General features: G+C 45.2%; 1 protein-coding gene across 5 annotated transcripts in view; it reads right to left on the reverse strand.

The window, feature by feature from the left end:
• The window catches only part of PHC1 (polyhomeotic homolog 1), a 61,826-nt gene that overhangs the window by 22,363 nt on the left and 27,171 nt on the right, over positions 1-12,292 (reverse strand). For 3 of the 5 annotated variants that reach the window (XM_056529158.1, XM_056529156.1, XM_056529154.1), the window contains exons 5-12: positions 11,588-11,737; positions 9,547-9,708; positions 8,889-9,213; positions 8,043-8,599; positions 7,830-7,956; positions 7,496-7,683; positions 7,310-7,421; positions 6,782-6,887 (exon numbers count right to left, since the gene is read on the reverse strand). In XM_056529158.1, the coding sequence (XP_056385133.1) occupies positions 6,782-6,887; positions 7,310-7,421; positions 7,496-7,683; positions 7,830-7,956; positions 8,043-8,599; positions 8,889-9,213; positions 9,547-9,708; positions 11,588-11,737 (1,727 nt within the window). The remainder of the gene's footprint in view (positions 1-6,781; positions 6,888-7,309; positions 7,422-7,495; positions 7,684-7,829; positions 7,957-8,042; positions 8,600-8,888; positions 9,214-9,546; positions 9,709-11,587; positions 11,738-12,292) is intronic. The other 2 variants (XM_056529157.1, XM_056529155.1) reach the window with 1 other exon arrangement.

The following is a 12,292-nucleotide window of genomic DNA, read 5'->3' on the forward strand; positions in this document are numbered from 1 at the left end:
AGATAGTGTAGATAAGAGATCTGGGGATAGGTAATAACACTGGGGGTAGAGCGGGGGGGAGGGGTTAGAACAGTCATAAGTGACATGAGAGACATGGCTGGATGCAAGCTATGACTGGGCGGTTAATGTACAGGGATACATTCTGTTCAGGAATGACCGTGCAAGTAAGAAAGGGGGAGGGGTTTGCTTATAAGTAAAATCCTGTCTTGGGCCCATTCTGTGTGAGGACATTGGTGAAGAAAATGATCATGTGGAGTCTCTGTGGGTGGAATTATGGGGTGGGGGTAAGAACAAGAAATTACTGATAAGGGTTTGTTATAGGACACAAGTATAACAGAAGCAGCACAAAACATACTTATAGGACAAATAGATGGGGCAGCAAAGAAGGGAGAAGTCATTATTAGGGGGGACTTTAACTATCCTGACATCAACTGGGAAGGTGAAACCTGTAGGTCCAGCAAGGGAAACAGATTTTTGGGAATAATAAAGGACAATTACCTTTCCCAACTAGTGCAGGACCCAACAAAAGGTGGGGCACTCCTGGACCTTATTCTAACCAATAGGCCGGACAAAGTATCCGAGGTAAGGGGGTCATCTTGGTAATAGTGACCAAAGCATAATAAGTTTTCGTTTATCTTATAAGAGGATGTCTACTAGTGGGGCTGCAAAAACATTAAACCTCAGGAAGGCCAATTTTCAACAACTAAGAGAGGACCTCAGTGACATAGATTGGGACCGTGCCCTTAGTAATAAAAGTACACAAGCTAAATGGGACACTTAAGAACATCCTAAATATAAACTGTGAACGACATATACCCTAGGGGAATAAAAGAGCTAGAGATAGAAGAAAACCCAATTTGGCTAACCAAAACAGTAAAAGGAAGCGATAAATGATAAGAGGAAAGCATTTAGACTACTAAAACAAACAACAATTTAAGAATTAGAAGGAGAGAAATAAAATCTGTAAAAAAGAAATAAAATAGCAAAAATTGCAGCAGAGAGAAGAATTGTCATAGAAAGTAAAACCAACAACAAAATATTCTTCACCTACATAAATAAGAAATTTAAAGCTGAAAATATTGCCCCTTAAAAAGGGTACTCCACTGGCCAGTGTTCAGGCTGCATTCGGAACATTTAGCTCCAAACGGTGTGTGCGCGCTGAGGGGGTCAGCCACGCCCCCTTGTGACATCAAGCCATGCCACCTCAATGAGAGTCTATGGGAGGGGGTCACGCCCCCTCCCATAGACTTGCATTGAGGGGGCATGGTCGATGCGCGCACAGCATTCAGAACTAAATGTTCCAAACGCAGCCGAAACGCTGGCCAATGGAGTACCCTTTTAAGAAATAATATGGGGGCAATGGTGGAGGAGGATGAGGAAAAGGCCAATCTACTAAATGATTTCTCCACTGTATTTACAAATGAAAATCCAATGTCAGATAACGGGAGGGAAAAAAGTAAATTTTCTGGCAAATCTCACCTGTTTAAACCAATAAAAGGTGAAGTGCTGCCTTAGTAACATACAAACACACAAATCACCGGGCCCAGATGGCATCCATCCCAGGGTTTTACAAGAATTCAATACCGTGCTAGACAGACCCTTATTCCTTATATTTAAAGATTCTATGATGACAGGGATTGTTTCACAGGACTGGCGCTTAGCAAATGTGGTACCAATATTCAAAAAGGGGTCAAAAAGGGATCCTGGGAACTATAGGCCTGTAAGTTTAACATCAGTAGTGGTTAAGATTTTTTGAGGGTTTTCTGAGATGCGCTATTATAAAATATCTCAATGAAAACAATCTTCTGACACAGCACCAACACGGGTTTATGTGGGATCGGTCCTGTCAGACTAATCTCATTATCTTCTATGAGGAGGTCTGTTATAAATTGGACTTGGGTGAAGCTGTGGAAATTATATATCTGGACTTTTCTAAGGCATTTGATACTGTGCCACACAAAAGGTTAGTACATAAAATGAGGATGCTGGGACTGGGGGAGGACATATGTAAATGGATTAGCAACTGGCTCATTGACAGTAAGCAGAGGGTGGGAATCAATAGAACTTACTCTGTTTGGGTGACAGTTACAAGTGGGGATCACTTATTTTTAATATGTTTATTAATGACCTTGAAGAGGGATTACAAAGTGGAATTTCTATATTTGCAGATGACACCAAACTGGGTAGGGTGATAACCACAGAGGATGACAACATAAAATTACAGAGGGAACTGGGGAAGCTGGAGGCTTGGGCACAGACATGGCAAATTACATTTAATGTGGATAAATGTAAGATTATGCACTTGGGCCGTAAAAACAAAAAGTAGATTTTTTTATACTTACTGTAAAATCTATTTCTCTGAGCCTCATTGGAGGACACAGGAACCGTGGGTATATGCTGCTTGTCCACTAGGAGGCTGAAACTAGGCAAAAAAGAAGTTGGTTCCTCCCAATAGGATATACCGGCACACTGACGCTGAGCTAAATCAGTTTAGTCCCAAATAAGTAGGAGAGAGCCAAAAAGAGAAATAATGTTGTCCGAGAAACAACCCAGATAAAAAATACAACCGAGCCCCTCACCAAGAGACAACCAACCAAAGCCTGGAAAACAACAACAGCTGATGGGTGCTGTGTCCCCTAATGAGGCTCCGAGAAATAGATTTTACAATAAGTATTAAAAAAAAATTCTACTTTTCTCGGTCGCCTACATTGGGGAACACAGGAAGTGTGGGACGCCCTAAAGCAGTTCCTGGGGGGGGGGGGGGGAAACAAAACCCCGCAAGAGGAAGTCAGGTGCAGGACTGAGCCAACTCCACGTCGGCAGATGCAAAAGTGTGCATGGATGACCAAATGGCCGCCTTGCACACCTGAATAGTAAAAGCACTGTTCCAGACCACCCAAGAGGCCCCTACGGACCTTCCCCTTACAGCGATATGTCTCCGAAATGGCTGACCGGATCCACCTGGATATGGTCGCTTTAGAAGCAGGAAGCCCCTTACGCCGTCTGTCGGGAATCACAAACAGCGAGTCACAGAAGTGACCGACAAATAGGCCATGAGGGCCCAAACTAGATCCAACTTATGGAGGGAGCGTTACTGAGGATAGGAAGGGTTGGGACAAAAAAAGAGGGGAGATTGAGGTCCTCATTCAGGTGGAAGAAGGAAACCACCTTCTGCAGAAAGGAGGGGACCGGACGGAGAACCATTTTATCCTGGTGAAGGATCAGAAAGGGAGAATGGCAGGAAAGGACCGCCAACTCAGAGACCCTCCGAATAGAGGTAATGGCCACGAGGAAGACTACCTTCCAAGAAAGGAAACAAAGAGACTTTGCGGAGAGGTTCAAAAGGAGTGTCCTGCAAGGCAGGCAGCACCAAATTCAGGTCCGAGGGTGGGACCTGTAAGGGGAGCCTCATGGGCCACCCCTTGCATAAAGGTAGAAAGCGCAGAAACTTGATCCTTCAAGGAACTGAGTGCCAGACGCGTTTTCAAACTGACCTGCAGGAAAGACAGGAGGTTAGGGAAAGAAAAAACTGTGGGATACAGAGACCGGGCCTCACACTAGCAAAAGTAAGCCCGCTAGGTACGATGATAAATCCTGGCCGAAGAGGTCTTACGGGGACGAAGCATGGTGCGAATGACTTGGGCCAAAAAAACCCTGGCCTTCAACCCCGCATTTCAACCGGCCAACCGGTAAACGCAGCGGAAGTGAATTCAGGTGGCAAAGGGGGCCCTGAGAGAGAAGATCAGGCCAATCGTGAAGACTCATAGGAGCGTCCGCAAGTTGGTGGACAATGTCTGTGTACCACGCGGCCAATTGGGGGCTATGAGAATCGCGGAGACGCCTTCAGCCTTCAGCTTCCGGATCACCCTGGGAAGAGGAGGAAGCGGAGGGAAGAGATATGGAAGGGAGAAGTCAGTCAAAGGGATCATGAGCGTGTCCACGGCAAGTGCCAGTGGGTCCCGGGATCTGGCTACAAAGCAAGGAGCCAGACGGTTCCGGCGGGACGCAAACAGGTCTATGTCCGGAGTCCCCCAGCTGGTGTGTATCGCTGCGAACACCTCCAGATGAAGAGACCCCTCCCCAGAGTCGGCTGTGGTGGCAGAAAGTCCGCCTCCCAATTGTCCACTCCCGGAAGGTGGACTGCTGAAATTGAGGGAACGTGGCGCTCTGCCCAGGCAAGAATCCTGTCCACTTCCACCATCGCCAAGGCACTGTGGGTTATAGAAAAATCGCCCTCTGTTCCAGAACGTTGATCGGGAGACAGGACTCCCCGGAGGACAAACGGCACTGAACAGTCCTGCCCCGGTACACTCCTCCCGAACCCAGAAGACTGGCATCAGTCATCAAGACCCGCCACTGGAAGGGGAGGAAGGAACGACCCTTTCGGAGAAGAGGGGACTGAAGCCAACATAGCAGGGAGTGGCGACCCGAAAGGACAGCCAGAAGGGGTGATTAAGGGATTGGGGAGACTTGTCCCATTGGCACAGGATGGCCAGTTGCAGGGGATGATACCTAAACTGGGAATAGGGAACTACCTCCATGGATGCCACTATCCTGCAGGTTCTGATAGAGACTGGAGTTGTGCGGCAGAGGAGACGAACTCCCGCGCTCAACGCACGTCTCTTGTCCGCTGGAAGCCGAATCCTGGCCGCCGCGGTGTCGAAGTGGAGTCCCAAAAAAACAGGAACTGAGAGGGAGAGAGATTGGATTTGGCTTGATTGATAATCCAGCCAAAACGCTCCAAGGTTTGGAGAGTGATGTGGAGACTTTCCAGGTTCTCCAACAGGGAGGGAGCCTTGACCATCAGGTTGTCCAGGTAAGGAAGCACAGAAACGCTCCGAGAGCGGAGGATGGCAGCAAGGATCTTTGTGAAGACCCGAGGGGCCGTGGCTAGCCCGAAGGGTGGAGCCACGAACTGGGAGTGACCGGCTGGAACTGCAAACTGTAGGAAACTCTGATGAGATGGGCAAATGGGGACATGTAGGTAAGCATCCTGAACATCCAGAGGACAGAAATTTGCCCGGGTCCATGGATGCAATTACTGATCTCAGAGAATCCATGCGGAAATGGGGGCTGGGATGATGGGAGTGAAACTTACCACTAAAGCTGATATACTCACCCATGGTGTCTTCAGCCGGTATGCTGCCACGCTGCATCATGCCAGGCCGCAAAAGGCAAGGTGACCAAGGGCCTGAGGGGGACCCGGACCCAGGGTCGACCACCTGAAACTGACCGTTGGCGAGGGGGGTTAACAGTACATACCTTATGTGCTGTGCCCCTACCTCGCAAGTGGGAGACCAGGCATTCCCATGCGCTTGTCATTCCAACCTATGAAAATAAAAAAAGGAGAGAAAAGCTAACTGGCGCTATACTAGAAAAAAAGAAAAAAAAGACCAGGTCTGGAGAGCTCCAGACCTGCGTCTGCCTCCTACTGACACTAAGCTAAAATGGATTAGCTCAGTCAGTGGACGGGTATATCCTACTGGGAGGAGAAGACTTCTTTTTTGCATAATGTCCGCCTCCTAGTGGACAAGCAGCACATACCCATGGTTCCTGTGTCCCCTAATGTAGGCGACCGAGAAATGTGCAATTATGTAACACATTAGGACAAACTTCTACCGAAAGACTTGGGGGCACTGGTGGACAGTAAACTCGACTTTAGCATTCAGTGCCAGGCAGCGGCTGCCAAGGCTAACAAAGTCATGGGATGTATCAAGAGAGGCATAGAGGCACGTGACAAGGACATAGTTGGACCACATATGGAGTATTGTGTCCAATTCTAGGCACATGTATATAAAAAGGACATGGCCGAACTAGAGAGGGTGATGAGGAGGGCGACAAAGATAATTAATGGTATGGGAGGATTACAGGACCAAGACAAGTTATCAAGCTTGGGGTTATTTAGTTTAGAGAAAAGACGTCTTAAGGGCGATCTGATTACAATGTACAAATATGTGAATGGAAAGTATAGAGCGCTTTCTAGTGATCTTTTTATACCTAGTCCGGTAACAACAACAAGGGGCATCCTTTAAGTCTAGAGGAAAGAAGGTTTCACTACCATCACAGACAAAGATTCTTTACTGTAAGAGAAGTGAGACTATGGAACTCTCTGCCACATGATGTTGTGAGGTCTGACTCAAACAAGTTCAAGGGGGGCCTAGATAATAATATTACAGGTTATGGATAGTAGATTTATGTGGATAGAACATTGATCCAGGCATTTATTCTGATCGCCATATTGGGGTCGGGAAGGAATTTTTCCTCTGTCATGGGGCAATTGGCATCAGCCTCATGGGTTGTTTTTTGCCTTCCTCTGGATCAACACAGTATGGTTTTAGGATGAACTCTATGGACTCTTGTCTTTTTTTCGACCTTACAAACTATGTTACTAGTCTAGTATTTTGACGGGTGGAGGCCAAAAAAAAAACAAAAAAAAAAAAACAATAACGTAAATGTTAATGAAATATTTAGACGTAGTAACCTTAAAACAGTAATTTGTTTAAAGACTAGATCACTCTATATTCTCTTTTAGGATATGAGTGTCAGAGGTGGGGCTTCTCTGCTGAGGATCACCCTATATTAACGAACAGCTCTTGCTCTGGAGATTTTGGCATACTCGCACGATCAGCATCGTGACGAGTATGTTGTGCAGATGCGGCAGATTTGTGAAGTTCAGGATGCACATTCTCGTCCTGCATCCTCATCAGGTTAATATAAGTTGATCCAAGAATAAGTTTACAGAGCAATAAATTGGTACATGCACCCTTATATTTAGGTTTACCTTTTGGCACAAGTCATAGAGCAGAACCTCTTTGAGCCACCAAACTTGTCTGCTGTGGCAATCTTCCCACAGTACTCACACTTTAACATTTTCGAGCTTCCAGAATCTGTGAGAAGAGAAAAAAAATGTAAAGTTTAATTACCGGCAATAGGATTCTAGTTGCAGAAAGGGTTTAGCTTTACTTGGATATGCCATAAACATCTAATATACCATTACACCTCTGGCGAGAATATGGGGGGGGGTGAGGTGACTGGTAGCCACTGCATCCAGTCAAAAACAAAATTATGCATGTATGGAGATCTCTCCGAGCTTGGGAGTTAACATAAGTCTCAAAGAGGTAAAGGACAGAGTAGGGCACATGCATAGCAACCTCTCCATTCATTCTATGGCTGGCTGCGGCAGCTAACCCGCAGGCACATTTGGAGAACATCAACCTCCATATAGGTGCAGGTCCAAAGGTTGGATCCTCATCTATGGCATATCCTGCGTAGTGAAATAGCTCTATAATAGGCTAAAGATAAGACATACCACTAACAGTCTGATCTATTGATGGGTGAGAGGGTGGACTCTCTACTGGAGGCAAAACTGTAACTGGTGCAAGTGACTTTTCGGGGTCCTTTGGTATCTGAGGACTGCCAACCTAAAAAGAGAAACAGGAAGTTAAAAAACTATAAAGTTATCATTTAAATAGCGGTGAGTTGTAATGGTGCTTACAGGAAAGGGTTCTGCTCCCTCCTGGATGACAAAGCCCTCTATAATATGAGTCAGGATCTGTGGCTTTACAATGGCTTGTGGGGGCTTGGAGTCACTGTGCTGGCGAGAGGTGACCGAAAGTGTTGGTGCGCAAGGAGGAGCAGATACAGTGTGAGCTGTAGAGACTTGAGAGGCAGCCTCAGACTTGTCTGTGGAGTGCAAGATAAAAAGAAAGTTATCAAAAAAGTAAAAAACATTCCCAGAAGACATAAATACAGAAAGAGTGGATCCAGCTGAAAGAATAAAGACTTCTAGACTTCAGAGAACAGTACAGGAAGATGTTACAGTCACTCACCAGCTGGAGTGCTGCTCTCCTCCATTGTAGTTGGTGTGTCAACTGGGGGAGATGCTTTTAAAGGTAGTGTTGGAGATTCTTCCCTGTCCTCTTCTGACTTTCTCTTTGCAGCTCCAGACATCTTGCCCTGGGAAATAAATGATCAATTGGAAATGTAATATAAAATAAAGAGAAGAAATGCACCATGAACTAGTCTATCATACAAAGCCTCACCTGCAGGACTCCGTAGAATGCAGCTTGGACTTCCTGCACTGCACCAGACACAGCAGTTGGTACAGGGGCAGGAGATTGAGGCAGTGTTATCTGTGTTAAGGAAGACCCTTGTGATGGAACCTGGGGAGCTCCGAGGGCCAGAGCTTGGGCGGGACCTTGTTGTCTTGCACCCACTAGTTGAACAGGAATGTGAGGTTGGTTAGCAGGTGGTGTAGGAAGTGGTCTAGTGCTTTGCATAGGTTTGGCCGCCAAGTGTCCTTGCAGATTTAAAGGCGGAACCCCTTTGCCTGGCTGCTTTGGTTGAATGGGCACAGGAGCTTTCGTTGGCAGAGTCGCCTCAGGGGTCTGTAGCATAGGTTGAACAACCAGGGTCTGTTGTGCCGGAGTTGCCTGCAAGCTTTGCTGAGAGGGGGCCTGGGGCTGCTGCTGTGCCAACTGTAGGTGAGCAGAGGCATGGACGAGCTGGGACTGACGGTGCTGGTGGATGGCAATCTGTTGCTGAAATACCACCTGCTTCTGTTGTAGAACTGAGTGAGGCTGAATGTGAGTGTAAGTAGCTGATGGAGAATGAATGGGAAAAAAAAAGAAAGAAAGAAAGAAAAGGAGAAAGCAAAAAGACATGGGATGAGTGGTGGATGTAGACAAGTAAAAAAGAAGGATGTGCAAAGCATTAAAGAGATTAATAATAGAGGGGGATAAAAAAATAAAAACAGTCAATTACTAAAGTCAAGTTTACATTGCAGAAGTATAAACATTTATATTGTCAGATACAGGATATAGTATTTAAACAAGCCTTTGTAAACATATGTGTAAGGCTGGGCATATTTATGGCAATACTGAACTCACCAGAGCTTATAAGAGTCTGGTTGGGTGCTGGTGTTGCAGCTCTTGTTAAGTTGATACCGACACTCTGCTGCATAGCCTCTCCTTCAGCTTTTCTCCCCTCTGCCTCCGTCTGACTCCCCTGACTCACTGTGCCCCCCGCTGGACCCATCGGACTTTTTACAGTCTGAGGTACTGGAGAAGATGGCAGGTGTGAGGCTGCAGAGGACGAGGGCAATGGGTGAGTGGTTGGTTTGGACTGTGGAGGAGCAGCATGAGCAATGGTAGGCCCTGCAGCTGTGGACGTGGGTTGAGCTGTTTGCTGACCTCGAACAGCCAGGTTCTGAACCTAAGAAAAAAAAAAACAATTGTTCAATTTAGCGATGCATAACTACAAGGTGAATAGTCTCTTTTCTTTATAGATCTTTACAGATATACACAGTTCTGTAGGGTCATAATAAAGTGTCAAGAGTGTTGCGATACAGCCACCTAAATGTTGCTGCATTATGGTTAAAGTGGAAAGGAGGAAACTATATGGCTTTAACATATAGCCTTTTTTTAATTGTTTTTCATAAAAAAAGCTATTTCAGCATGGCACATATCTGCCTTACTAATCGAACCATCTGACATGTAAATATATCCCTATAGAAAGGAATATACCTTAAGCTTTCTGACCACTTACCTGGTCAGAGTCTTGATGCATGCCTTGGTTCTGGGGGGATGCCACTTCCTGCTGGACTGCAGCCACAGAGCCATTGGGCATTAGAATAAGTTGAGAGTTTAGAGGGACACCACGATTAAGAGATCGGTTCACTTGTAAAAGGTTACCAAGCTGGGGCTGCTGCTGGGAGAAAACAGATTAGTCAATTTTAAAGGTATGAAAATATCAGAAAAATATCAAGATACAGACAGAGTTTAGTTTTCTTCCGACACAGGCCCTCAAAAAATGCATAAAAGCTGTGCACAGTGACAGAATACTAATCTAACAGGTGTCAGGCCACTATTCTACCAGAAAATTACTATTACAAACTTAGGTTTAGAAGATGAAACTATAGGATGCACATATAGGTAATGAAACTGTTAAAGGGGTTGTCCCCCTCTCCACTATGAGCCAGAGTAGAGGGCTGCTACTAAGCTGTGGTTATCACTCCGCAGGTCTAAATAGCTTTTATGTACTGCCAACATTTCACTTGAGGTGATGCTTTTACAGGAAAAGAATTTTTTTTATTATAAAGACACCTCTTTGAAAAGGAAAATATCAAAGAGAAAAATGATCAGGAGCACTCCCCCGTACTTTAAAACGTGACTTTTAAAATGACCTCAGCCGAGACTGAGGACAGGATAGGCAACAACCTGTTTCACGGGATCTCCCGCTTCGTCTGGCCTTCTGGGAGGCCAGATGAAGCGGGAGATCCTGTGAAACAGACTGTTGCCTATCTTGTCCTCAGTTTCTGCTGAAGTCATTTTAACTTTTTTCCGGCCGGCGGGCATTTTAAATGGTCGAATAAAAGTCATGATTTAAAGTACGGGTGAGTGCTCATGATAATTGTTCTCTTTGATCTTTTGGTTTTTGCAGCTGGATTTAGCTTCATTTCATGATGCACCCTGTCCACTACTTTATTAGTTCTGAGCAAGTCGAGTTATTGTTGCACAATTTTTGTATGGTCGCAGTGGTGCCGCCCATTATTCTTCTGTGCCTTTAGTCTGGCCTAAACTGAGAATCATCAGGGAGGTCCCTGTTGGGTTTTGCCTGTCTTGCCAGCCGTGATAATGTGTCTCCCTACGCAGGAAAAGATTTATCAATCAAGGCCAGAGGGTGGTCAGAACCCACCAGGGGAGTCCCCAAGCCTCCCTGATGACTTAAAGGGGTACGCTGGTGGATTTTTTTTTTTATTTTTTTTTTTAAATCCACTGGTGCCAGAAAGTTAAAACAGAATTGTAAATGACTTCTATTAAAAAATCTTTACCCTTCCAGTAGTTCTTAGCAGCTGCATGCTACAGAGGAAATTCTTTACTTTTTGAATTTCTTTTTTGTCTTGTCCACAGTGCTCTCTGCTGACACCTGATGCCCGTATCAGGAACTGTCCAGAGCAGGAGAAAATCCCCATAGCAAACCTATGCTGCTCTGAACAATTCCTGACATGGACAGAAGTATCAGCAGAGAGCACTGTGGACAAGACAAAAAAATGTAAAAATTTCCTCTGTAGCATACAGCTGCTAATAAGTACTGGAAGGGTAAAGATTTTTTAATAGAAGTAATTTACAAATCTTTAACTTTCTGGCACCAGTTTATTTAAAAAATAAACTAAAATAAAAAGAGTACCCCTTTAAAGTTCAGGCAGCATGAAATGATCAGAGATTGCCTTTAAAACTACTTGAACTCACTTACCAAGTAATGGTGATTACTAGCCTGGACCTATTCACCAGTGCAAAAAAAAACTGCAAATACCTTTAGTAACTTTGGGTTTTCTTTCTGTATAAAAGGTTAAAGGGATATTTCCATCTCGTAATGCATGTTTCCGGCCCAGTTTACAGCTGCAAGAGGTCAGAAAGCCGAGGGAGTCATAAAAAGCATAGCCCCCTGAGCCCCAGTTGGGTAACTCCGGGACTTATGTAAGCAGCATCACTCACGGGGCTACGTTATTTTAAACAACCTCTAAAATAAATGCAGCCGTCCTCCCCTAGTGATACAAAATCTGCAACGGATTTGTAATTTTACTTACCCGAAGGTACATTTGTGTCTGTGACTGGCTGAGAGGTGGAGAGCTTGCATTGCTGAGCAAAACTGACTGAGTGAGTGTTGTAGCACTCGGGGCAGTGACGTTCTGGGCACGACTCAGAAGCTGAGCTGAGGAGCTTGTTGACAGATTTGCCTGTTGAGGAAGGAAAATTGAAAAATATCTGTCACCAAATAAACTTTTCTAAACTAACTCAGGCTATGTTCCCTAACTACTCCTAACACTTCTCCCACCCTTAAAAAAAAAAAAAAACACATTTCAAAGCTTTAAAAAGCTCTGTATCTTACAGTTCTTCTTGCTCACATCTCCCAGCAGGAGAAAGTGGGTGTTTCCCAGCAGGCATGACATCACTGAAGCCTGCTGGGGGACCACTCCCCCACCTCACATCGTTACAGCGCTGTGATGAATAGACCTCAAGCTCTGTGCAGTGAGGCTCTTTGCAGCTTCCAGTGAGGCTCAGTGCAGAGAAACACTTCCTGAGTTTGGTCTCCTGCCAGGCCGGGAGGAGACCAAACTCACTGTATTAATTGTGGCAGGGAACAGAACAGAGCCACCTAGTGGCCACTTTTTCTATTACATTTTAAACATATTTATGTTGATCATTTTTAAAGCAAGTGAATAGGAAAGAGTCACCTAATTACACAAGAAACACTATATTAAAACTTTTATTTGGTGACAGGTACTCAACTC

This window comes from Hyla sarda, chromosome 7, assembly GCF_029499605.1.
Source record: "Hyla sarda isolate aHylSar1 chromosome 7, aHylSar1.hap1, whole genome shotgun sequence".
NCBI classification, from domain to species: domain Eukaryota; kingdom Metazoa; phylum Chordata; class Amphibia; order Anura; family Hylidae; genus Hyla; species Hyla sarda.